This window comes from Oncorhynchus gorbuscha, linkage group LG16, assembly GCF_021184085.1.
Source record: "Oncorhynchus gorbuscha isolate QuinsamMale2020 ecotype Even-year linkage group LG16, OgorEven_v1.0, whole genome shotgun sequence".
Classification (NCBI taxonomy): Eukaryota; Metazoa; Chordata; class Actinopteri; order Salmoniformes; family Salmonidae; genus Oncorhynchus; species Oncorhynchus gorbuscha.
In genome coordinates, this window is record NC_060188.1 from 19,118,995 (window position 1) to 19,145,886 (window position 26,892).

Here is a 26,892-nt window from a genome sequence, read left to right on the forward strand (position 1 = left end):
GGAGAAAAAACAAAATCATTGACCAAGTGAGTAAATGTGTATTTATTAATTTGTTCAGTTGTCCAGCTTTGGTCCTACAAATGAATAACAGTTAATGTAACATACACTAGTGTCAAGTTGAACACATACATTTGAGCACTACAGTATTAACAGTACATTTTAGTAACTTCAAGAAATGGATGGTTTATACTCCTACCTTGTGCTCACAATTGTCCAAACCGTTATAGGAGTGTTAATTAAACTCTAAACTGAAGCAGCCCTCAATACAGTCCCCGTCTGATGGGGAGCACACCTCCGTGGAGCACATGAAGTAGATCTGTTGTGGATGAGGACAGGACAACACATTCAAATGCACTGATCAGACAGTACTGCATCAAACTGTCTATAATATGACACCATTGGCTGAAACGGACCTCCAGGTGGGAGGGACTTCCTGTGGGTAAAGACTGGAAGGTGGTGATTGTGAGCCTCCGGGTGTGACGGGGTTGGGCAGGTGGTGGGAGAGGGGCCTGTGAGTCACCACGGCTGGGACAGCTGAAAAATTAGACAAAACAACGTGGAGGTTCAGACAAAATAACTGCCTGTTCACTATATGGACAGTTATTTAGTGGAGCTGAGCAGCAGGTTCTGTGGAAAAACCTATAAAATATGGATATTTCACACAGCTATGAATTGCTTTCTCTGCTGTTGCATGTAAACAAACAGGAACAACCTACCCATCATAGATGAGCAGCCAGCGGGCCTGTGGTGTGTCTGGGTAGGCCAGACAGTAGTGCACCAGGAGCACCAGGCCAGGGGCCATGTCTGGGGGGCTCAGCAGACCCACTTCCAGGTGCAAAGGTCGCCCCTGAAGTCGACTGAGTGGTCGATGTTTCTCTGAGTAGAAGCTGCTGTAGTGCTCATCTACAGGCAGAGGCAAATATGGGGAGGGTAAGTGGTTAGTTGGCAGATGCAGTATGATAAAACCCACTCCTCAGAGTCCTACATAGCCCTGCTGCTACTCCTGAAGGTTTCATTACTTATATAGTCCTACCTGTAGCGATTCGTAGCTGGACAGCCAATGGGCCCTGAGTGGGGACAGGGGGGCTAGGGGTGGTGTTAATCACCTGGTACCTCACCCTTCCAGGAGAACCAGGAAAAGACCTGCACTCCACCATCAACCTACACAGAAGACAAGCTCATGTTGCACTATCTCATCCCATCTGTACTAAAGGATTGCAAATTCATCATCATGGTTTGAAAGCATTAGCATTCAAAATGGTAACTTCTGGGAAAAATAATGAAATACATTTGCTGGGGATTTGAACCATTTGTTCAGGTAGTTAAATGGCTTTACCGGACAGGTGAGTCTTCAGACGTGGTGCTGTGTTTATGTTGTGTGGAAAGTAGAGCGTTGAACTCCAACAAGTGGACCATGGCCTGACCATCCTCCTAACCAAACAGACACGAGCAACAGGGCAAAAGGAGCATCAAACTATAACATGCTAAATAATTACACAGGTAATATGTTGAACAGTTATACAAGGATGTTGAATAGCAAGTGTACAGTAACTTACGTATCTGTGCACCCCACAGCCATCCAGGGGTACACTGTACAGGTCAGAGGTCATCCTCTGGGGGGTACAGGACACATGGCTGTCCGCAGGTAGAGGGGGAAGGGAGACCGTGGGGTCCACCAGAGAGCCAGGGACCGCAAAGACAAATTGACGCCCCGATGTACACTCTGAGGGTTGACACACATACACAGCCTGAGGACCTAAGACACAGCACATTGTGTAAACTAATGAGTAGCAAAGCAGTTTGAAAGCTGACATTCCCGAAATACCAAGCATGTGCACATGGCCTTGGACATGCTGGAAGACCATTTCCACTCCTCCGAGAAGTGTTGTGATGTCGGCGAAACACCAAACTGTTATGGCTTCTCCATAGCAAAACCAAGACCAGTAGCTTGAGATCGAGAGACTAACCATTCACAAGGTAAGAGCAGCAACCTAAGGATCCGTCACAGTCCTGGTCAGACAAGCCACAGGGTGTGTGTGTATCAGCCTTGAAACCAGGGTCTGTAGGGAGGGAAAGGAAACAGTACTGTTGTGACAAACCAGGTTTATGAACTCCTACTTTAAAAAGTGGATATTTGTTACTGAAGTAAAAACCAATTACACAGTAGTCTCCAGGATCACCTAGTAGAGGTGAGGTGCCCTCTTGTGGCTCTTTATAGTGCCTGCACTGATATGAGACAACCACATAGCCTTTCAATAGTGGTGCAGTTCACACATACAGTAGAAATATTCAAGATGAAGACTCACCTTTCATCACGGGGTCTGACAGATCTCCAGGGGGACCTGGGTTGGGACGATGAGGCGAAGGAATGGTTGAAGGTTGTGGATGAATGATGTGATGGTGTGAGGGGTTATGAGTGGGGTTGGTGGTAGGATGGGGTGCATGGGTTGGACTCGCCACAGGAGTGCGGGCAAAGCTTCCTCTTCTATAATGGTCAGAATCTAGGGAAGCTTGAGCCCCTGATGTCTTTTCGGCGTGTGTACTGGGATCATAGCTTTGGTCCTGGTCGTAGATGGACATTCCAGGATGGTAGTAGTAGTAGGGGTCAAAGGGAAAGGGTGGGATTTCAGGAGTTGTAGATTCTGGGGTTGGAGTGGAGGTTTGAGGACTGTTAGTGGCAGGAGAAGACAGAGGTTGGGTAGTAATCTGGATAGGCATTTTGGCCTGGGAATAGTCATATGGAAGGGCTGGTTGGTGAAAGGTTTCCATAGTGTGATGAGCAGGGGTCTGAGATGGAGGAGTCGGAGCTCCTTTAGATGGGGCAGAAGATGCATGATCAACAGGTTGGGGTAATCTGTATGGATCATAAGGCATTGAGTAGTAATAGTATGGGTGATCGTAGTAGTGTGGATAACCTGGATGGCCAGATGCTGGAGTAGAGGTTGAAGAGGATGCAGGCGGAGCAGTGGGGAGGACAGTAAAAGGGTTTTGTTCTTGTTGAGGGTTGCTGATGGGTGATTTCAGATGAGGGTAGTACAACGGGGGGAAGTTTGGAAAGAGAAGAGGTTGGGTTGCAGCATGGGCAACAGAGGTAGAACTAGTAGACAGACTCTGGGCTGTGTGTGAATTGGAGGGTTGTTGTTGTGGAGGCCATTTCAGGTGACCATGAGGGTGCGACTTTCCACTTTGATCAGGAGACGACGCAGGGGGAGATGGGACAACTGGAGGATGTTCGTCCATGGGTTTAGAGGGATTGTTGGTCTGGAGACCAAGTCTATGTTTATGGATCAGTGGAGGCTTGTAGGGAAAATTAAGAGTGTATTGGTAGAATGGGATCTCTGTTAAGGTGGGAGATGAGTTAGGGGAAGTGATAGGTTTCAAAGGTTGAAGATGAATAAAAGGGTTATCAGGGTGATGGGATCTCTTGACTTCACCACTGGGTGTTTGTGGGGTGTAGTAGTGAGGATAGGGTGGAGGGTGAGGCACATGAGGAACAGGAGTTCTATGGTGTGTTTGTGAACTGCTAACCGGGAGAGTAGAGAAGTGAGAGGCAGGGGTAACAGGCAGAGGGTGTTGGGGTGGGTTATAGGGAGGCACTTTGGGGTGGTAGAGGTAGTAGTGCGGAAACACCCGGAAGATCGGGTTAAGGTTGTGAGGGGCAGGTGGTTCAACCTGAGGACCATTGGTGGAAGTACCAGTCTTGGCACCATTACTGGGCCCTTGAAGTGGCTCAAGCATAGGGATGTTGGGGTGATAGTAGTTGTGGTAGTATGGGTGGCGAGTATACTCAGGGGGTCGGAGAGTGGGGGCTTCAGAGTGAACTGGATGACCAGCTGTAGTGGAAGAATACTGAGTAACATGGGGGTTATTGTAGTTGGGGTGGCTTGGGACAGGAGTGTGGCCTGGCTTCGACTCAGTGGGGCCTGTAGTTGAGAGTTGAGAGGGGGGACTAAATGAGAGGGGTGACTGGTATGACTCACTGAGGGGCATCGTGTGGAGGTAGTAATACTGAGAGAATGGGTAGGCCTGAAGACGCTGAGCCAGGGGAGGATGGACAGAGGGGCCTGTAGTCAAGGGAGAAGTAACATGGACACCAGGGCTGGGAGGCTGATCAGGGGGCAATGTGGACAGGGGATTGAATGGGAAGGATGGGTGAAGCACTGGGTAAGACAGGGTTATGGAAGAAGGGTTAGACAGCAGGGTTGAGGAAACTGAGCTTGTTGGGCCCATAGTTACATAATGGGGGAAATCTGCTACAGGTCGGAGGGGTTGTGTTACTTGGACAGGCAGAGAAGAAGGACAGGCCAGTATGACGGCTTTCTCTCCTATTTGAAGAGAGAGAGTGTATCTTCCATCCTGGAAGAAAATGTCCATTATTTCAGTTAGTGAAATACACAGGAAACTTTAGAGCATGAACAACCCAGCAGCGTTGCAGTTCTTGACAGAAACCGGTGAGCTTGGCACCTACTACCATACCCCATTCAAAGGCACTGCAATCTCTTGTCTTGCCAATTCAACCCTCTGAATGGCACACATACACAATTCATGTCTCCAGGCTCAAAAAAGTATATTTTACCCATCTCCTCCCCTTCATCTACACTGATCGAAGTGGATCTAACAAGTGACATCAATAAGGGGTCAAAGCTTTCACCTGGTCAGTCCTGGAAAGAGCAGGTGTTCCTAATGTTTTGTTCACAGTGTAAAATGCAACATTATTAAGCAAATAAATTGTTTCAGCAAATTCCATGTAAAAGCAAAAAGAACAGTCAAGTAGCCCTGAGTAGCCCTGATCATTTCCATCCCAAGTCATAGCGCAATAGGATTGCCACGGCTCACCTTTGATGTGATCCCACAGCCAGTGAAGGGTGCAGATATGAGCAGCTCTCCATGTTGCCTGTCCATACTGTAGCCACACTGCAGGGCCAGCGAAAGCAGTGGCATCCATTTTCCTCTAACTGCAGGGGGAAACCAACACAGCTCACATACAGACCTGACAGTAGCCCCACAAACTCATCATAGCTGTAGAAATAGTTACAGAAACATTGGATTCAGTCCAAATTAGGTCTCTTAAATCGGTCTGTTCAGCAGCGATAGCGTGCAGGCCGAGTACAATTGTGATAAATTAAACTCCACACTTACCCTTGACTCTGAGCTCCTCTTTGGCTCCTTGAACTTGCAGTCTGACAGTCATTCCCTGAGATGAGCAGCAGAGGGAGGAGGGGGCCAGGGCCTGGGACATTGGGCAGGACATCTTCACAGGGGTCCCTCTCCAGATCAGAGGCAACACATAACTACCATCCTGTCAGCAGGCCAAAGGAAAGGAGTGAATAACGGTGTGTGAAGAACAATAGAAAAAGCTTTTATGTGGACAGAATGACAGTCACAGAACAGTTTTCACCTGCCAGTCAGACAAGTTCAGAGAATGGATTGTGACTATGGACATCAAGTTACTTTTAAGCAGGGCAGAGGGGGGTGAGTGCTACTTTACCACTTCTTGGTTGACGTGACAGGCATTATAAGGTACCACAAACGTCAAGTCTCGCCAGGTTGACTCGACGGAGTAGCCACATTGAGAGGGTAGTTGGGCCAGGGGGACAGCAGAGGCATTCGCTAAAGGCAAGAGGACAAATGAATAGAATAGCCTACAGCTATGCATCATTCACACCCACACTCCTTGTGGTCAGACTTAGGCTCCTTTTAGCCCATTATTGGGCTAACTTTACTCCTTATAGTCCAAGGACTTTACATGTTCTGTTTAATGGCGAATTGGCTCTGGAAGTCAAAATAGTCAAATACTCCATCTTAAACAGGAATCCATTTTCAATTGCAGTATGTCTCTAGAAACATAAATCCCTCTACTTTCATATCACGTCAAAATCATTTCATATATGAAAATACTGTACAGTTTTTAACACAGTTGCAGCCGATAGTATTTTTTGGTGACGTCTCAAGTTTGTGGCGTCCGTCTTCCATTTACACAAAGGTGTTCAGACGCAGATAGCTAATTAGCACAGTAGTCCACTGTCTTCCGTATTATTCTGTACGTAAATCCGTGACACTGCATTTAGTATGATATGCTACGTTTCGTATGGTATGTATTAATTTGTATAAAAAAGTGGCTAACGTTAGCTAGGTTATGGATTAAGGTTAAAAGGTTAAGGAACCTTCCGTTTTATGTAACCATAGCAAACTAATTTGAGTGTCCCAGATTTACACATACTATGTCTAGGTAGGGCCTAACTCTAAAGGTGTGTATCAATTTAAAATGTTTGTTTTTATAAAATTATGTCTTGCTTATATAAAATATAAGGTCCTTATGCTTCCAAAACCCTACCCCAAGCGATGTGAGTTAATGTTCAGACCGAGCATCGGGGCTCTTTAAAAAAAATTATATATATATATATATATATATATATATATATATAATAAAATAAACACTCCCCTGTACAGAAGACACCTTCATCCAATGACTGACTAATGTGTAACGGAACGGAGTCGTGATTTACCTCTGTCTACTAACAGATGTAGGGCTCGTCTCCCTCTGACAGTGAGGGTCATAGTCTCATCTCCACATTCTACGTCTGGCTCCATTCTCATCCAGCTCTCTGCTTTCGCCATCTCACCTCGAACTCGGATCTTTCCTGCACGCACTCCTATAATAGACGTAACATTAGCCCATTATGCATATTTTGAGCAAATAAATACGTGGCTAGTCAAACTAAACAAGTTAAATGGTAGAATAGGCTACATGACAGACAGAGCCCACCTATAGCTTACCTGGAGTTACTGAATCTGAGTGGTATGCCATTTGTGAGTGGTTCTCATCGTTTCCCGTGATGGAAAACTTTCCACGATGTAAATTCTGAATTTCTCCTTGATTGCAATCGATATTACTATAGGATTTAAATGGTAAACCTTCCGAATGCTTCTCCTCGTGTTGTTTGGCATGGTACTTGTCGTTTTTATCATTGAATACCACCATTCGTTTTCTACCTGAAACTCGTGATCTGTTCAATTCTTCAAAGTCCTGAGATAACGTGCGAAAATACACATTTTCGTATGATTCACCAATTTCGCGTGGCTTGGTCTCGTTGATCTGTCTTCGCGCTGGCATTTCTACGCGCTTTCTTGGCTGGTTTGTTTGACGGACGTTGGTCTTTGTCGTCGGGGTGTAATGAGCCAGTTTATCATTACGGGAGACACTGTCGCTTGAAAGAGGATTTTGTGTGGATTCTGTGAACTCAACAGGTGTGTGGATTATTATTTTACCCGTCGAATCGTGAGCCTGACCTCGCAGATACCGAGTGATTGTTAGAATGTAAAGTAGGAGGATACCGTAACATTTATGTGTAAAATACATTGCCAATATGATTGTTTCTCAACGTGCATTAACTCACTGGGACGAGGGGAAATATATATTTTGAAAGCTTCCGCAAGCACCACATGTGTTCACTGATTCAACCTCAAGTAGTCTTAATTGGTAATTAGTCTCAACAATGGCATGCTGATTCCAATTATGCTTGTCATTTCTACAGGGGTATATAATTACAGGTTTGCTATAAAATTTACCATACTAAAAGTCACGTTGAAACTTAACCACAATACGTTAGAGATGACAGGCTCTCGTTTCTCCACAAGAGGGTGGTATTGTCATACAAGTCAAAGCACACATTGAATTCTCCACTCCCCCCACCCTTACCCTGGTATGGCCAAGTAACCTTACGCAGTTCCTAGAACTTTGCTTTGTTAATATGGTAGGAAAATAAACCTTCATCTGCTGTAGCATAAGAACGTCAGCAATTGCTAAGAGGTGAACCGGACCCTAATCAAGTTTCACCTTTGAAGGTATGGGTTAGGGAACCTGCTTTTGTACCAACTCACATGACATAATACTATAGTATACTATGGTATAAATACTACAGTATTGCTATATTTATATACTATAGTATTCACCATAGTGTTTTAGCAGAGTAGTGTATTATTTACTTCACTGTATTGTTTTTGTATCTTTGACATAGAAGTGGGGTCCATAGTCTGTATGTAGGTAGGACTGGAGCCTGAACCAATAGTTCAGCTCTTCTGCTCTCTTCCACACAACATATGATCTATACTTGGCATGTAAGGTTTCTCACAGATGGCTGGCAGAAATTGGGATATTTTTTGTGTGGAAATTTCCCTGAAATCAATTTGGAATAATCTAGCAAATTTGTGCGTCATAGGGATTTTATTGAGTGTTTCCTTTGTAATATCATCACTATAACCGTTGCTATTATTGTCATAGAGACACTGTGTCACCACATGACAACATCAATGTTGATCATTATCAACCGAACAGGACAGTGGCATGAATTGTACAGACAGCAGTAGGCCTAAGAGTGACTGAAAAACAAAAACACTGTACTTTCCTCTTTTATCAGGCATCTGCATACTAACTACTGTAATATTCAAGGACCCGTAAGTAACAGGGAATTCATTGAAACTGAGCGTAATGTACACTGTCTAACTGAACCACACTATTCAATATGCTACATGAAGAGAGTGTACAGGGGAGGAGAGGGGGGTTGATGGGCGCTGCAGAGTGATGACTCATTGTGAGTTGCCTAGCTACCAACAGTCAGGAGTTGTTTTCTTTTCAACTTTTCAAAGCAAAAAATATGTATGTCTGGATTTCATTGAGATTTCATTGAAACAAGGGCTGAGCAGGAAAAGGAGGGACAAAACAGTCAGAGAAGGAGGAGGAGGGTAGATCATGTGCAAACTAAGTGAAATGTAGCAATAATGTGAGATCTAAAAAAAGAGCCACAGGGTGGAAGTGACAGAGAGGGAGTGGATCAAGAATAAAACCCTGACCAGTCACCATGGAAACAGGCAACTCCACTAAATATCAGGCTTTTTTTTATTACATTTACATTTAAGTCATTTAGCAGACGCTCTTATCCAGAGCGACTTACAAATTGGTGCATTCACCTTATGACATCCAGTGGAACAACCACTTTACAATAGTGCATCTAAATATTTTAAGGGGGGGGGGGGGTGAGAAGGATTACTTTATCCTATCCTAGGTATTCCTTAAAGAGGTGGGGTTTCAGGTGTCTCCGGAAGGTGGTGATTGACTCCGCTGTCCTGGCGTCGTGAGGGAGTTTGTTCCACCATTGGGGAGCCAGAGCAGCGAACAGTTTTGACTGAGCTGAGCGGGAACTGTACTTCCTCAGTGGTAGGGAGGCGAGCAGGCCAGAGGTGGATGAACGCAGTGCCCTTATTTGGGTGTAGGGCCTGATCAGAGCCTGGAGGTACTGAGGTGCCGTTCCCCTCACAGCTCCGTAGGCAAGCACCATGGTCTTGTAGCGGATGCGAGCTTCAACTGGAAGCCAGTGGAGAGAGCGGAGGAGCGGGGTGACGTGAGAGAACTTGGGAAGGTTGAACACTAAACGGGCTGCGGCGTTCTGGATGAGTTGTAGGGGTTTAATGGCACAGGCAGGGAGCCCAGCCAACAGCGAGTTGCAGTAATCCAGACGGGAGATGACAAGTGCCTGGATTAGGACCTGCGCCGCTTCCTGTGTGAGGCAGGGTCGTACTCTGCGGATGTTGTAGAGCATGAACCTACAGGAACGGGCCACCGCCTTGATGTTAGTTGAGAACGACAGTTTGTTGTCCAGGATCACGCCAAGGTTCTTAGCGCTCTGGGAGGAGGACACAATGGAGTTGTCAACCGTGATGGCGAGATCATGGAACGGGCAGTCCTTCCCCGGGAGGAAGAGCAGCTCCGTCTTGCCGAAGTTCAGCTTGAGGTGGTGATCCGTCATCCACACTGATATGTCTGCCAGACATGCAGAGATGCGATTCGCCACCTGGTCATCAGAAGGGGGAAAGGAGAAGATGAATTGTGTGTCGTCTGCATAGCAATGATAGGAGAGACCATGTGAGGTTATGACAGAGCCAAGTGACTTGGTGTATAGTGAGTGAATGTAAACAGTTGCTGGAACAACCAAAACAAGTAGTGGCTACATTTCTTATCAGTTTTTTGTTAGTACATTGGGCTTCATGTCCCTTAAAGCTATCCCTGACAGTTTACAGAACAACAACAGACTGCTTTAAGACCTGTTGGAATTCCCCTTGCAGGGACCCACATGACAAAATACTATAGTATTCTATCGTATAAATACATGGTAGTATAATCTATAGTTATTTATGTAGTGCTTTTGCGGATTGTAGTATACAGTAATATTTACTGTAGTGTTTTTGTGGCCTGTAGTATTTACTGTAGTGTTTTTGTGGCCTGTAGTATTTACTGTAGTGTTTTTGTGGCCTGTAGTATGTACTGTAGTGTTTTTGTGGCCTGTAGTATTTACTGTAGTGTTTTTGTGGCCTGTAGTATGTACTGTAGTGTTTTTGTGGCCTGTAGTATTTACTGTAGTGTTTTTGTGGCCTGTAGTATTTACTGTAGTGTTTTTGTGGCCTGTAGTATTTACTGTAGTGTTTTTGTGGCCTGTTTGTAAGTCGCTCTGGATAAGAGCGTCTGCTAAATGACTTAAATGTAAATGTAAATGTAGTATGTACTGTAGTGTTTTTGTGGCCTGTAGTATTTACTGTAGTGTTTTTGTGGCCTGTAGTATTTACTGTAGTGTTTTTGTGGCCTGTAGTATTTACTGTAGTGTTTTTGTGGCCTGTAGTATTTACTGTAGTGTTTTTGTGGCCTGTAGTATTTACTGTAGTGTTTTTGTGGCCTGTAGTATGTACTGTAGTGTTTTTGTGGCCTGTAGTATTTACTGTAGTGTTTTTGTGGCCTGTAGTATGTACTGTAGTGTTTTTGTGGCATGTAGTATGTACTGTAGTGTTTTGTGGCCTGTAGTATGTACTGTAGTGTTTTTGTAGACATTACTGTAGTATTTAGCTTACTATAGTGTTTTTATTTTATTATCTTAGACGTGGAGGCTTTCTCCTTCAGGAAACATACTGGAGAAATACTAAAATATCACATTTTCCATAACCTTTAGATAGTAGGACTGGGGTCTGAACAGATAGCTCAGAGCTTCTACTCTTTTCTATAACCTGTAGGGAACAGGTTGGTCTGCACTTGGCATGTAGGTTTCTCACTTATTATTTTGCGGGCATTAATGTAATATTTACTACAGTGTTTTTTGGGGGGGATAATATTGAGTATTTACGATAGTATTCTACAGTATACTTCAACATTATAGTAAGTACTACACATTATTGAGGGATACTACAGTTACAGTATAGTATTCTACAGTATGATACAGTTTATCATTCTATAGTAACTACTGTAGTATTGTATAGGAAACTGTTGTATATTTTAAACATGGGGAGCATTGAGAAACCCCAGACGAATCTAAAGGAACCACAGACTGCCATCGTTTTGCCGTTACAGGCCTCAACTGATCTCACTGTCCCCATCATCCCCAGGGAAATCAGTGTTATGCAAAAGTAGATATAATCTCGTGAAACCAAAATGATAATGACATAGCAATTAAAATGTCATTCTAATTCTGGTCACGTAAAGGGTAACACAAATCACAGGATGTCCATGTACTCTGCATAATGATATCATTTAGTTTTGAGGCTTACATAAAATCACATTGATGTGTATGTCCTAGGACCTAGTCCAACTCTACCTGTTTCTGGCTGACCTATGATGGCACCTGGCTGACCTGAATGTTGCTCCACCTTAATTAGGCTCATACGTCTCTTACTTTGGCTGGCTTTCCAGTGGCTTACCAGGTTTTACCACATAATCACAGACCCCTACTACTTTACACTTTCCTCTTGAATTTTTCAGCCAGAATATTGTCCCTGGGATCTCTAATGGAGGGAGTGACCAGATTTAGCATCCCTCACTACACTAATATGGGTGGTAGCTGCACCTGGGCAGTTTCAAGGGGCTTGATCTTGCGTGTGAATTACTTGTGCATTACAGAGAATAATGTATGTGGAAGGAGCATGCCACAACATGGAGATCATGGGAGTAGTATCCTTCAACTGGCAGCAATGTTCCATCTAAGCTGTGAGCGCTTGTGCGGGCATGCAGTTCCCCGGGACTGCCATGCAGAAGAAATATCAGCGAGCAGAGAAGCACGAGATACATTTTCACTCAACTTTCTAGAGTTTCCCCCTTAGTTAACACGATCACTGTTTCCCTTTACTGTGGCAATTGTGATCAAATCAACGCAATATTAGCCACTTTCAATGCAACATACCGAAACAAAATCAACTATACAAGACTTAGTATGCAAAACAAACTATGCAAGAGATTTTTGGTGTGGGCAGAAAGCATCGGAGTCTGATTCGATTGCATTGACATGCATAACTCAGGCCCCTACTTGACACAGACCAGTGTGCCATAACCAATCAGAGCTGCAGTAGTCCTATATGCAAATAGACCATTGCCATATATGGATCTGTGCCGTTCACTTTGAACTAGACTGTATTTACAGCATGAGTGGTCGTGTGCAGATGCCCTTGTTTTGAGATCAAAGCGAGAGCTGCATGTAGCGACGTGTACATTTGTTCATATCCTTTGCTAGTTAGGGAGTTATTAGCCCTGTTATAGCCCCAGTGGTAGTCAGCAATAGGGGAGTGATTGCTTCCTACAAGAGCACAAAACATGTGCATTTCTAGACATCTTTGAAAAGCAAGTCAGTTTAAGTGCTTTTTTGGTCTTCAATGGGCAGTGATGTATTTTGAGACAGGCTTGAATAAGCTAAGTAGCCAATAGGCAGAGGGTAGAACAATTTGTCTGATTCTCTGTAATAATGGGATGAGAATAATACTGAATTTTATTTTGTAAAGTGGTTTCTTGCATCAAAAAACACAAGGACAAGTGTATAAACAGACTAATGTCAAGCCCTGTATATTTTTGTCAAAAGTCTCATGGAATGTAGGCCTATATTGAACACCACACATTGGCTGCTACTGTAGGCTGAACAATAGAACAGCTGTTAAAATGTTATGTGATGCATTTTCTCCATTGCTTTTGATGCTAGGCCTACGTTATGATCAAATAGCCACAGTAGCCTACTTGACCACTGTTAGAACTAACTTAAAGCAGGTACATCCTCGGTGTTCACAGTAAACGCACACCGGAAGTTGCACAGCATTTTCAAGTTTTGCTTTCAGCAGACCTGAAACTTGTTAAGCAATTTTTTTTAAATGAGGGAACATTGACTGGCAGGCATAGAATTAGACAGTCCATTTGCTCCATGTAGTATTCCCTGTAGGATAGGGATCTCCTTTCACCTTCCACTGTGTGTGTGTGTGGCTATGACATTAATTTGAGGGCCAGAAGGGTGTGATCGTGTGTGTTACAACGGCACCATGATGTCAGTGTTTACCTTACCTGTATAGGAAACCAGTCAAGCGACAAGTGGGAGTGAAGGGATGAGTGAGATTCCAATAGCCTCATCCCAATTAATCAACACTGGGTAGGGACAGAGTTTCAACACACTGTTTTTGATACAGGCTATTATCTGTTCTGACTCATTAAACAGTACACAGTTTTCTTTCAAATTACCCTACATACTCTTGCTGTCTTTCTAAATGTAAACCTAGCAATCAGACCTCCAGGACAGTCATGTTGCCGTAGACAGACTCAGACAGGCAGAGACCGGGGAGAATGACAGTTAACCACAGCAGATCATTTGACCATTGTAAAGTGACGTGCTTATGGTCTTACTCCCTTTGGCACGTGGACACTGGAACGGTTTCACACGGCCGTGTGGAAATACTCTGTCAGTGAGCGGCCCTGGGAGCTCCTCAGCGTTGAGTCACAAGCGGCGTGGTCTTTCTCAACCGTCACAGAAGTAACCCACACATTCTAACTTCTCATCCCACACAAGGCAAGGCGAGCCACGCTGTAGACCCACCTTGAATATGAAGGAGCGAACACGTTATTAATACTGTACATACAACACTTCAATTAAAACAACAAACAGTCCAGTCTGCCTTTAGGGCATGTGTCAAACTGATTCCAAAACAACAAACAGTCCAGTCTGCCTTTAGGGCACGTGTCAAACTGATTCCAAAACAACAAACAGTCCAGTCTGCCTTTAGGGCACGTGTCAAACTGATTCCAAAACAACAAACAGTCCAGTCTGCCTTTAATATTAAGGAGCCAACACGTTATTAATACTGTACATACAACACTTCAATTAAAACAACAAACAGTCCAGTCTGCCTTTAGGGCACGTGTCAAACTGATTCCACAGAGGGCCGAGTGGCTGCAGGTTTTCACTCCACCCTTGTACTTGATTGATTAATTAAGGTCACTGATTAGTAAGGAACTCCCCTCACCTGGTTGTCTAGGTCTTAATTGAAAAGAAAAAAAACAAACCTGCAGACATTCAGCCCTCCGTGGAATGAGTTTGACAACCCTGCTTTGTGGGCTCTGGTTTTTCCAGTTTTGATGAACAAAGGGCTGATTGTTGATGAAGCTACACAGGCATGTTATTTGTTAATTTCACTGGGGCCCCGCCCAGCTCGGGACCAGCTTCCACAGGGAGACAGAGGAAGCAGGGATATATAGTAGGCCACACTGTACCCAAGCTAGCTTACCTCACTTGTCAGGTAGGTGTTGTTGATACACCGTGGGAAGAGGCAGGCTAGACAACATTTCTAAATTCCCTCTCTGCCTTTTTCTATATTTGAGGCCCAGTATTTGAGTTGCCTGTCCTCCTAGGGGCTAAGGTGTATCCTATTGGATTTGTGACAGTCACAGTCTTAGTGTTGGGTGTGGGGAGTTCACAGTACATCTTTAGAGGTTACTCCACATTCCTTGACTTTGACCCAAGTGAGGTATGCTGTTTGTGGAACCGTATCCACCAATAACCCAGTATGTGACTTGCCCATTGGATAAGTCACTTGGCCAAACATGTCTGAAACTCCATCATTACCCTGTGAAATCACCTGAGGCTGCTGAAGCACTCTGTATGTAGCACATTACCTCAGTAGAGGTCAATAGAAGTAGGTTTCTTTCCCTCTACTTATATTGTCAGGCTATTGTCCTAGATAGTGCACTATATCTATCAATCAAGTGTGAATATGAATTGAACTAGTGGGAAACACGTTTCTCTCAGTCGTTCTCATGCAAACACACAATCTCTCTCTTTCTCTCTCTCAGGCTATGACTTGCACTTATTACCTCCTCCTCTCCCTCCCTCCCTCCCTCCCAACCAACTACATTCCTTCATCCTGACTATCCTCCCGGAGAGAGAGCTTTGGAGGGGGAATGGAGAGAGGGGGTGGGGATCAGGCAGAAACACTACACCCACCACGTCAGAGTGTGGAGATACAACAGCAACAATGTGGTCGCTCTGGCTACTACTGAGTCTCCATGGCAGCAGGGATTTGAATTCATGACAATATTTTGGGAGTTCCCCAAACATCTGTAGGTGAGTCAGTGAGCTTCCTCTGAGTACTCATGGATATAATGGCCTAAATAGACAGAGTGACAAAGACATAGCTAGAACATGAAAAACAAATACTCCACCACAAAGTTGTTGAAATAGTGGCTTTTGGGTAATTGCATGCATGTGTGAGAGAGAGAGAGAGAGAGAGAGAGAGAGAGAGAGAGAGAGAGAGAGAGAGAGAGAGAGAGAGAGAGAGAGAGAGAGAGAGAGAGAGAGAGAGAGAGAGAGAGAAAGGAGAGAGAGATTTGAGTGGGGTGTGGACTTGAGGAAAAGAGGGAGGGAAGTGGGTGGAGGTGTGGTTGTAAGTGTTTGTGCGTTCCTTGGCGGAGAGGACTGAGTCTGACATTTGGAACATAGGGAGCAGAAGGAATTGGGCTTCAACAGAAAGGCTACCATCAAAAAGTAAGTTGGACATTTGTGTTCTCCTTCAGAACTCTCAACTCTTTGACATGCTCTTCATGTGTTTTTTAAATGATAATAGCCTACATAATAGCCTATATGCATACCTTCTGTCGTATTACTCTCAAGACTAATACAATTGCACACAGTCAGTAGGGGTGTGAATTAATTAGAATTGTAGCTAGCATGTCTTTTGTAGTGCAAGTGATACTGGTAGTTTATTCCTTTGCCAGGTAAGTTCAGTGTGGGCATGTTCAGGTAGCTGGTTCTAAAACAAACATTACAAGGTGAAAATCCAAATGCACTGCAATTCTGAAACTTTAAGTATACATTTAATTAAAGTTCATAATGCACACACTTTAGCCCATGAAACCTGTCTTGTAATTTCTGGTCGGTAGCTGAGTGCATGATGGAACTATGTTCCATCCTAGAAGGCAGGGCGATTGTCATGAATTCAGTGTTTACTCTCTGTGACTCTGGCAAACTGCTGAGGTTAGATAGGGTGCACTTTGTATTTCCTTCACATAACAGAACAGGGCTAAACTTCCCTCAGCAGCTGTCAGCTCAGACAGTCAGAGGTTTAATTGTCTAAGACTAGCTCGAGTTCCCTCTTCATTTGTCCCTTCAGCACTTAGATGGGAAGCTCTCATATGAGAAATTACACAGACCATCTTTTGTGTACTCAAATATTTACAGACAGTTGCGCTAACTAAAAAGTACTTGTTCCCAATTACAGTAATTTTGAAGTGTACGTGGGAGGGAAACATCTTGGGGTGGGTCAGTGTTGATGTAGATCACATGTCTGGACCCAACCCAGACCAGCCCTTTATCCCAGAGAGGTTCCCTGCATTCCAGATGGGCTCTCGCCTCACTCTGTCCACACCCACCAGATCCCAGGCCGCTCTATTGCCAGTAGTAGGGGTGGGAAGGAACTCAAAAGTGTATCCCTGAATTGTTCTCACAATATGATTTCAATAATCACAGCTGTATATATCCCCCCCCAAGCAGACACATCGATGGCTCTGAACGAACTTTATTTGACTCTTTGCAAACTGGAATCCATTTATCCGGAGGCTGCATTCATTGTAGCTGGGGATTTTAACAAGGCTAATCTGAAAACAAGACTCCCTAAATTTTATCAGCATATCGATTGCGCAACCAGGGGTGGAAAAACCTTGGATCATTGTTACTCTAACTTCCGCGACGCATATAAGGCCCTGCCCCGCCCTCCTTTTGGGAAAGCTGACCACGACTCCATTTTGTTGATCCCTGCCTACAGACAGAAACTAAAAAAAGAAGCTCCCACGCTGAGGTCTGTCCAACGCTGGTCCGACCAAGCTGACTCCACACTCCAAGACTGCTTCCATTACGTAGACTGGGATATGTTTCGTATTGCATCAGATAACAACATTGACGAATACGCTGATTCGGTGTGCGAGTTCATTAGAACCTGCGTTGAATATATCGTTCCCATAGCAACGATTAAAACATTCCCTAAGCAGAAACCGTGGATTGATGGCAGCATTCGCGTGAAACTGAAAGCGCGAACCACTGCTGTTAATCAGGGCAAGGTGACTGGTAACATGACCGAATACAAACAGTGCAGCTATTCCCTCCGCAAGGCTATCAAACAAGCTAAGCATCAGTACAGAGACAAAGTAGAATCTCAATTCAACGGCTCAGACACGAGAGGCATGTGGCAGTCTACAGGCAATCACGGACTACAAGAAGAAAACCAGCCCAGTCACGGACCAGGATGTCTTGCTCCCAGGCAGACTAACGTTTTTGCCCGCTTTGAGGACAATACAGTGCCACTGACACTGCCTGCAACGAAAACCTGCTGACTCTCCTTCACTGCAGCCGAGGTAAGACATTTAAACGTGTTAACCCCCGCAAGGCTGCAGGCCCAGACGGCATCCCCAGCCGCGCCCTCAGAGCATGCGCAGACCAGCTGGCCGGTGTGTTTACGGACATATTCAATCAATCCCTATACCAGTCTGCTGTTCCCACATGCTTCAAGAGGGCCACCATTGTTCCTGTTCCCAAGAAAGCTAAGGTAACTGAGCTAAATGACTACCACCCCGTAGCACTCACTTCCGTCATCATGAAGTGCTTTGAGAGACTAGTCAAGGACCATATCACCTCCACCCTACCTGACACCCTAGACCCACTCCAATTTGCTTACCGCCCAAATAGGTCCACAGACGATGCAATCTCAACCACACTGCACACTGTCCTAACCCATCTGGACAAGAGGAATACCTATGTGAGAATGCTGTTCATCGACTACAGCTCGGCATTCAACACCATAGTACCCTCCAAGCTCGTCATCAAGCTCGAGACCCTGGGTCTCGACCCCGCCCTGTGCAACTGGGTACTGGACTTCCTGACGGGCCACCCCCAGGTGGTGAGGGTAGGCAACAACATCTCCACCCCGCTGATCCTCAACACTGGGGCCCCACAAGGGTGCGTTCTGAGCCCTCTCCTGTACTCCCTGTTCACCCACGACTGCGTGGCCACACACGCCTCCAACTCAATCGTCAAGTTTGCGGATGACACAACAGTGGTAGGCTTGATTACCAACAACGACGAGACGGCCTACAGGGAGGAGGTGAGGGCCCTCGGAGTGTGGTGTCAGGACAATAACCTCACACTCAACGTCAACAAAACTAAGGAGATGATTGTGGACTTCAGGAAACAGCAGAGGGAACACCCCCCTATCCACATCGATGGAACAGTAGTGGAGAGGGTAGCAAGTTTTAAGTTCCTCGGCATACACATCACAGACAAACTGAATTGGTCCACTCACACAGACCGCATCGTGAAGAAGGCGCAGCAGCGCCTCTTCAACCTCAGGAGGCTGAAGAAATTTGGCTTGTCACCAAAAGCACTCACAAACTTCTACAGATGCACAATCGAGAGCATCCTGGCGGGCTGTATCACCGCCTGGTACGGCAACTGCTCCGCCCACAACCGTAAGGCTCTCCAGAGGGTAGTGAGGTCTGCACAACGCATCACCGGGGGCAAACTACCTGCCCTCCAGGACACCTACACCACCTGATGTTACAGGAAGGCCATAAAGATCATCAAGGACAACAACCACCCGAGCCACTGCCTGTTCACCCCGCTATCATCCAGAAGGCGAGGTCAGTACAGGTGCATCAAAGCAGGGACCGAGAGACTGAAAAACAGCTTCTATCTCAAGGCCATCACACTGTTAAACAGCCACCACTAACATTGAGTGGCTGCTGCCAACACACTGACACTGACACTCAACTCCAGCCACTTTAATAATGGGAATTGATGGGAAGTGATGTAAAATATATCACTAGCCATTTTAAACAATGCTACCTAATATAATGTTACATACCCTACATTATTCATCTCATATGCATACGTATATACTGTACTCTATATCATCTACTGCATCCTTATGTATACATGTATCACTAGCCACTTTAACTATGCCACTTTGTTTACATACTCATCTCATATGTATATACTGTACTCGATATCATCTACTGTATCTTGCCTATGCTGCTCTGTACCATCACTCATTCATATATCTTTATGTACATATTCTTTATCCCCTTACACTGTGTATAAGACAGTAGTTTTGGAATTGTTAGATTACTTGTTGGTTATCACTGCATTGTCGGAACTAGAAGCACAAGCATTTCGCTACACTCGCATTAACATCTGCTAACCATGTGTATGTGACAAATACAATTTGATTTGATGCTTGTTCTTCCTAAATACAATCTCGCCTTCTCTCTACTGACAATGGCCATTCAAACAGTCATTCAGCTTTTTTAATTATTATTTATGATCTTTACAGAATGGATAAATCAAATAATGGCCATTGTAATTGGTGAATTGAGATCTTTTATCAATATTTTGAGTTGAGCTGCCTAGTTAATCTGAATTGGTTAAGACAGGCATTCTCAATGTGGGGTCATACAAACCCACTAACAATGACTTGCAGTGGGTTCACAACCAGATCTCAAAATATATATTTAAAAAATTACACATCCACAATAATTTTACATAAATGCAGTGTAATTTCATCTTTAAAACTACAAAGTTTTTCTCTCTGCCTCATAGAAAAATATGTAGAATTGTAGGATATTAGGATATCAGGATATTAGGATATCAGGATATTAGGATATCAGGATATTAGGATATCAGGATATTAGGATATCAGCTTAAAAGCTGCAACAACAAAAAATCTCTGCCACATGACATCTGTAGATTTGCAGGAAAATAGCTTGGAAACGGCAACGTTTGGCAACAGGCGAGCCTTTAAAATGTTCCAACCTAGGGCTCAAAACTTGGTTTGTCTGTCCACGCACTGCCAAAGTCATGGCCATACTCTTTGTATGCTATTATTATCTAACTTGAGTTGTGTTCTGATTATGGGGGGGTCCATGATGAATTTACTATCATAAAAGGGGTCCCCGGCCCCATAATGTTTGAGAACCCCTGGGTTAAGGGGTGTGTGTTATTTGGGGGAGGTGGAGCAGGCAGGGGAGTAGGTATTTTGTGCAGTTATTTTAAGGAGTGGCGGTTTGTTGCAAGCTGCAACTCATCTCCTGCCAACGCCTCCCCATTTATCCCTCTGATTTTCTCACTCTCTGTTTCCCAGGGCTTCACTACCTGGCTTGACCAATCGCTATGTCTATCTCAAATCTCTTCCTCTGAATCCTTTAGATTCATTTATCACGCCTCCCTCCATTTCTGTTAGTGTGGCTATAACCCATCAAGAGTGCTGAAGCCGCGTCCTGGGGGGTGCAGACTCAGACCTTCCATCATTAATGACTGCCTGGTTCAAAGTGCTGAAGCCGCGTCCTGGGGGGTGCAGACTCAGACCTTCCATCATTAATGACTGCCTGGTTCAAAGTGCTGAAGCCGCGCCCTGGGGGGGTGCAGACTCAGACCTTCCATCATTAATGACTGCCTGGTTCAAAGTGCTGAAGCCGCGCCCTGGGGGTGCAGACTCAGACCTTCCATCATTAATGACTGCCTGGTTCAAAGTGCTGAAGCCACGCCCTGGGGGGTGCAGACTCAGACCTTCCATCATTAATGACTGCCTGGTTCAAAGTGCTGAAGCCACGCCCTGGGGGGGTGCAGACTCAGACCTTCCATCATTAATGACTGCCTGGTTCAAAGTGCTGAAGCCGCGCCCTGGGGGGGTGCAGACTCAGACCTTCCATCATTAATGACTGCCTGGTTCAAAGTGCTGAAGCCGCGCCCTGGGGGGGTGCAGACTCAGACCTTCCATCATTAATGACTGCCTGGTTCAAAGTGCTGAAGCCGCGCCCTGGGGGGGGTGCAGACTCAGACCTTCCATCATTAATGACTGCCTGGTTCAAAGTGCTGAAGCCACGCCCTGGGGGTGCAGACTCAGACCTTCCATCATTAATGACTGCCTGGTTCAAAGTGCTGAAGCCACGCCCTGGGGGTGCAGACTCAGACCTTCCATCATTAATGACTGCCTGGTTCAAAGTGCTGAAGCCGCGCCCTGGGGGTGCAGACTCAGACCTTCCATCATTAATGACTGCCTGGTTCAAAGTGCTGAAGCCGCGCCCTGGGGGTGCAGACTCAGACCTTCCATCATTAATGACTGCCTGGTTCAAAGTGCTGAAGCCGCGCCCTGGGGGTGCAGACTCAGACCTTCCATCATTAATGACTGCCTGGTTCAAAGTGCTGAAGCCGCGCCCTGGGGGGTGCAGACTCAGACCTTCCATCATTAATGACTGCCTGGTTCAAAGTGCTGAAGCCGCGCCCTGGGGGGTGCAGACTCAGACCTTCCATCATTAATGACTGCCTGGTTCAAAGTGCTGAAGCCGCGCCCTGGGGGGGTGCAGACTCAGACCTTCCATCATTAATGACTGCCTGGTTCAAAGTGCTGAAGCCGCGCCCTGGGGGTGCAGACTCAGACCTTCCATCATTAATGACTGCCTGGTTCAAAGTGCTGAAGCCGCGCCCTGGGGGTGCAGACTCAGACCTTCCATCATTAATGACTGCCTGGTTCAAAGTGCTGAAGCCGCGCCCTGGGGGGGTGCAGACTCAGACCTTCCATCATTAATGACTGCCTGGTTCAAAGTGCTGAAGCCACGCCCTGGGGGGGTGCAGACTCAGACCTTCCATCATTAATGACTGCCTGGTTCAAAGTGCTGAAGCCGCGCCCTGGGGGGGTGCAGACTCAGACCTTCCATCATTAATGACTGCCTGGTTCAAAGTGCTGAAGCCACGCCCTGGGGGGGTGCAGACTCAGACCTTCCATCATTAATGACTGCCTGGTTCAAAGTGCTGAAGCCGCGCCCTGGGGGGGTGCAGACTCAGACCTTCCATCATTAATGACTGCCTGGTTCAAAGTGCTGAAGCCAAGCCTCACAGTGCAGCCTTTGTCAACATCCATCTATCTAATATTATTTAATAATGAAAAAAATACATGAGATTTAAAGCAACTTTCAAGAAACCCAAGGACACTGTACAGCAAGAGTACAAAACAATAGAGTATCTGATTCCTGTCACTCATGTTAAGCCCCGTGACAGTGTCTGTGTCCCCCAGTATCGCTTTATTTGATAGGGTATAGAACGAGGAAGTGTTTGACCAACTTTTAACAAAATATATATACTTTCTCCCTCTCCCTTGTTCTGTCTTTCTCTCAGTCATCATGTTGGTTCTTCTAGCTGGAATCTTCCTCCTTCACCTCACCAGCATCATCCTCCTCCTAGTGGCAACTATAGACAATGTAAGTAATCCCCCACTGCTCCTCCACTTAGTTCTCTTCATGTTGACATAGCCCTGTGGAGCTACACATGAGTGCACGTCTCTTTCACTATGTCTGTGGAGTGTTGAATCAAAAGATGAAAGCATGCTATGTTAGCCCTCATTGGCTCAGGCCTTTGGTGCTGTTCTGTCAGTGTTCCACTTTGGTATTCTGGACTACATTTCTGAGCTCACTCTCACCCCTGAAAGAAGATAGGTGACAAACAGGTTGGCCAGTGTTTCATCACCCTAAGTGTGTGGCGTGTGTTTGCCTGTGCGTTATCGTCTACAATGTGGCTGCATAAACATGCTCTTGTTGGCGTGTGGGATCCCAGTGAGTGTTAAAAGGCCTGTTGTAGTGAGAGGAGCGTACCTGGCTGCTGTGGTATGCTGCTGCGTTCTACAGATGTACCTTCCACCCATTGACTGTTATCCCTGTTCCTGGACATCCAAATGCATGTGACAACACAACACATGAACCTGTGGATGTCCATTGACTATCTCTCCTCCCTGTCCTGTCCAGGCCTGGTGGATGACAAAGACCGTGTCCACTGATGTGTGGGCCAGGTGGATACTGACCAATGGAACCTGGAGCTCCAACGATCTCCCCGGCCAGTACCCTCAAGGTAAGCCTGGGCCATACTGAACCGCTGGGCTAAAATGTCATGAAACATTCTCTGTGGGAGAAAAACCAGCACTGCAGGAAATTAGCATTGCTCCTGGATATACAGTATATGTAAATATCAACCAACACGTGAATTAAATGTTTTTTTTCCGTCTCAAGTCACTCCAAGATATACATTTTTTGTAGCACAGAAATAGGAACAGTGTAGTTTCTCCAGGATATGGGTTTACTGCGCTGGAGGTTTGGTTGAATTCAGGGTAGAGCTCCATAACAACAGACTAAGACTAAGCCTGCCATCTAACCTGTCTCTGTGGCTGTCACTGAAGCATGATTGATCAGTAAACACTCTATTGCCCAACGAGGGAGAACAATGCACTTTTGTCATAGAGGAAACTGAACAGAGGGTGTGGCAGGATCAGAGACATGGTTGGGGCTGGTGGGGAGGTTCAGATTGGCTTGAGTACATACACTGAAAGTGCATTACAAATACATTGAGTCTGTGTGAAGACCTTTAGTGAATGTGTGGTCAAAAGTATGTATGTAGCAATGTTGTATCTCTCAAAGTGTTTTATTTGATTGCTGAGAAACCCTTTTACAACCTACGAAATGAACTCGTCTTAAATCCTCTCATAAATATTTCTTAGCACACAATTTTCCACATTAAAATAGTTTCATTGTGTTTCTAAAGAAACAGAACTACCCATTTCACCTCTGCATTCCAGAGCGTGACACAACACTGTTTCTGTTCTGTAAATAGTCCTTACTCAGTGTCTGTCTCTGTCTCCCTCTACAGAATACCTCCATGCAGTGCAGGCTAGCTCCATTCTGGCCTGCATATTCTCTTCCCTTGGCCTGTTTGTGTTTGTGGGACAGCTCTTCACTCTGTCAAAGGGACAGAGATTCACCTTCTCTGGCATCTTCCAGCTCCTAGCCTGTACGTATTGCTCTAAACACTTTCAATCTTCAACCTGTTAAACAACTAGTTCTGTCTTTGCTTGATGTTTTTCCCTCCCTCCTTCCCTCCCTCCAGGCCTGTGCATCATGATCGCTGCCTCCATCTACACAGACATCTTTCACAAGAATGAATCTGATGGTTGGTATGGCCACTCCTTCATTCTGGCCTGGATCTCCTTTGCGTTCACCTTCATCTCCAGTATAATCTACTTTGTCCTGCGAAAGAAGACAGCAAACTAGAAGCAGAAGACTAGCCCAAGGGACAGGCTCAATATCTTACGATCTGATCGTTTTTTGTACAATTAGGTATGGATATTAGGTATGGATATTAGGTATGGATATGAGTGTGGGATACAAAAGGGGAGAGTTGTTATCCACAGATTTTCATCCATGTATCTTTGGTTCCCACTGAAGTGTGTCTAAACATATGGATTTACATCGTTATAACCTACCTGTCCTTCCCACATAGTAATAACCTACCTGTCCTTCCCACATAGTAATAACCTACCTGTCCTTCCCACATAGTAATAACCTACCTGACCTGCCCACATAGTAATAACCTACCTGTCCTGCCCACATAGTAATAACCTACCTGTCCTGCCCACATATTACCAAGTCCATGTTTAGTTTTCATGGGATCTTAATATAAAGTGGGACAACATTTTCAAAGTGAATGAAACTTTTATAGCCCTCATATATTCGTTGAAGGTATAGAGTATAGACCGACAGTATCTCATTATTTCAGAATCATAGTCCTGAACTATTCTTGCTTACATTTGATTTATTTCTCAATTAGGCTCAGAATAAAACAAGGCCAAAACCAAATAGAAGGATGAATTGACTAGTGTCGCAAACAGAATCCAATTTCGGAAACTGTCAACGATCATTACCCCGTTTGACCTCCAGCCCTACTATAGTGTGCTGAAGACAAAGAATATAATGTATTTGCCAATGTCCATACATGGAATGGAACATTCGTACTAACCTCACTGCTAACTGGACCACCACTCTTTTTAGTTATGTCATTATTTTATTCTTTGTACCATTAGTCTTATTGTGTAGGTTAACTTCCGTTTGTCTGAATCAACCCCCCCAGACACACGCATGGACTGACAGACAGACGGATTGATCTTGAGTGCCTTGAAATCTGACAGAGCATATTTGCTCACTGCACATTGAGATGTGTAAATATGAACATGTTTGGTTTCACATTATGCTTTGTATGTCTAATGCAATTTTATTTTTGTTACTATTTCTTATCAGTTTGATATGATCAAATGATTTGTATTAAAACCTGATTTAAATCACATTTCTCCTGTCAATGCTAAACAATTTTATATGAATCATAATCGGGTGAAGGAGGACAGATTGCATGAAGATGAATGATACCTAGTCACTGGTAGAGGGACACCACAGTGAAACTGACAGAAGGCATACTAGTCTGTGAATGAAATCATTTTGCACATTTCCACCAAGTTTTATTGACAACATGGATACAAGTTTACACAGAGAGCTTCTGACTACTTCACACTGATTTGCTCTGTCAAAATCCAAATGCATGTTGGCTCATAGGTAAGTATCACACACATACAGTCAAGGTGGGCTGTACTCCCTCCCCTCTTCCTCCATCTCTCTGCCCCTGTCCTCTGAGTAGTACTGGGGTAGAGAGATGTGGGGACGGTGGTGGTGATATGGGGATGGGAACGGGGGGGTGGGGGAGTGTGTAACGGGGGGGGCGGGGGGGTATATGGGGACAGGGGGTGGGGGAGTGTGTAACGGGGGTGATATGGGGACGGAACAGGGGGAGGTGGGGGAGTGTGTACCAGTGGGGGAGGGAGTGGCGGTGATATGGGGACGGGAACGGGGGGTGGGGGAGTGTGTACCAGTGGGGGAGGGAGTGGCGGTGATATGGGGACGGGAACAGGGGGGTGGGGGAGTGTGTACCAGTGGGGGAGGGAGTGGCGGTGATATGGGGACGGGAACAGGGGGAGGGAGTGGCGGTGATATGGGGACGGGAACAGGGGGGGAGAGGGAGTGGCGGTGATATGGGGACGGGAACAGGGGGGTGGGGGAGTGTGTACCAGTGGGGGAGGGGAGTGGGGGGAGGGAGTGGCGGTGATATGGGGACGGGAACAGGGGGAGGGAGTGGCGGTGATATGGGGACGGGAACAGGGGGAGGGAGTGGCGGTGATATGGGGATGGGAACAGGGGGAGTGTGTACCGGGGAGGGAGTGGCGGTGATATGGGGACGGGAACAGGGGGGGCGGTGGGGGAGTGTGTGTACCGGGGAGGGAGTGGCGGTGATATGGGGACGGGAACAGGGGGTGGCGGTGATATGGGGACGGGAACAGGGGGGGAGTGGGGAGTGGCGGTGATATGGGGACGGGAACAGGGGGGGAGTGCGGGAGTGGCGGTGATATGGGGACGGTAACGGGGGGTGATATGGGGACGGGGACAGGGGGTGCGGGAGTGTGTAACGGGGGGGTGATATGGGGACGGGAACAGGGGGTGGGGGAGTGTGTACCAGTGGGGGAGGGAGTGGCGGTGATATGGGGACGGGAACAGGGGGTGGGGGAGTGTGTACCAGTGGGGGAGGGAGTGGCGGTGATATGGGGACGGGAACAGGGGGGTGGGGTGTGTGGGGACAATGGGGGAGGGAGTGGCGGTGATATGGGGACGGGAACAGGGGGTGGGGGAGTGTGTACCAATGGGGGAGG

The 26,892-nt window shown here is 45.8% G+C and overlaps 2 protein-coding genes across 5 annotated transcripts; one reads left to right on the plus strand and one right to left on the minus strand.

Annotated features, from left to right (window-relative positions):
- Positions 1–29: 29 nt before the first annotated feature.
- LOC124000071 lies at positions 30–7,425 on the minus strand. 2 transcript variants are annotated; one of them, XM_046306182.1, is made up of 14 exons: positions 6,778–7,425; positions 6,507–6,653; positions 5,489–5,610; positions 5,140–5,299; positions 4,837–4,955; positions 2,307–4,356; positions 1,968–2,060; positions 1,557–1,723; positions 1,337–1,431; positions 1,034–1,161; positions 717–903; positions 414–534; positions 197–316; positions 30–74 (listed from the first exon to the last, which is right to left on the minus strand). In XM_046306182.1, exons 1-13 carry the CDS (start codon positions 7,358–7,360, stop codon positions 233–235), a joined length of 4,056 nt encoding a protein of 1,351 aa, XP_046162138.1. In that variant the 5' UTR covers positions 7,361–7,425; the 3' UTR covers positions 30–74; positions 197–232. The 2 variants fall into 2 exon arrangements, with proteins under 2 accessions (XP_046162138.1, XP_046162137.1); XM_046306181.1 differs by having other exon boundaries at positions 36–316.
- A 379-nt stretch (positions 7,426–7,804) lies between these two features.
- LOC124000598 (epithelial membrane protein 2-like) lies at positions 7,805–25,484 on the plus strand. 3 transcript variants are annotated; one of them, XM_046307095.1, is made up of 5 exons: positions 7,805–7,845; positions 22,497–22,579; positions 23,120–23,222; positions 24,015–24,155; positions 24,252–25,484. In XM_046307095.1, the coding sequence occupies exons 2-5, from the start codon at positions 22,502–22,504 to the stop codon at positions 24,413–24,415; spliced, it is 486 nt and encodes a 161-aa protein (XP_046163051.1). In that variant the 5' UTR covers positions 7,805–7,845; positions 22,497–22,501; the 3' UTR covers positions 24,416–25,484. The 3 variants fall into 3 exon arrangements, with proteins under 3 accessions (XP_046163051.1, XP_046163050.1, XP_046163049.1); XM_046307094.1 differs by lacking the exon at positions 7,805–7,845 and adding an exon at positions 15,339–15,404; XM_046307093.1 differs by lacking the exon at positions 7,805–7,845 and adding an exon at positions 15,688–15,824.
- The last annotated feature ends 1,408 nt before the right edge of the window (positions 25,485–26,892 follow it).

What these genes read in the sequence shown, in the direction of transcription:
- LOC124000071 (XM_046306182.1), bottom strand. Translation starts at nt 7,360, where the DNA reads ATGTATTTTACACATAAATGTTACGGTATCCTCCTACTTTACATTCTA. An exon ending in CTCAGATTCAGTAACTCCAG is followed by an intron (nt 6,654 to 6,777) that starts GTAAGCTATAGG and finishes CGTCTATTATAG; the next exon opens with GAGTGCGTGCAGGAAAGATC. An exon ending in GCTGTGGGATCACATCAAAG is followed by an intron (nt 4,357 to 4,836) that starts GTGAGCCGTGGC and finishes ATTTTCTTCCAG; the next exon opens with GATGGAAGATACACTCTCTC.
- LOC124000598 (XM_046307095.1), top strand. Translation starts at nt 22,502, where the DNA reads ATGTTGGTTCTTCTAGCTGGAATCTTCCTCCTTCACCTCACCAGCATC. An exon ending in TAGTGGCAACTATAGACAAT is followed by an intron (nt 22,580 to 23,119) that starts GTAAGTAATCCC and finishes TGTCCTGTCCAG; the next exon opens with GCCTGGTGGATGACAAAGAC. An exon ending in CCCCGGCCAGTACCCTCAAG is followed by an intron (nt 23,223 to 24,014) that starts GTAAGCCTGGGC and finishes CTCCCTCTACAG; the next exon opens with AATACCTCCATGCAGTGCAG.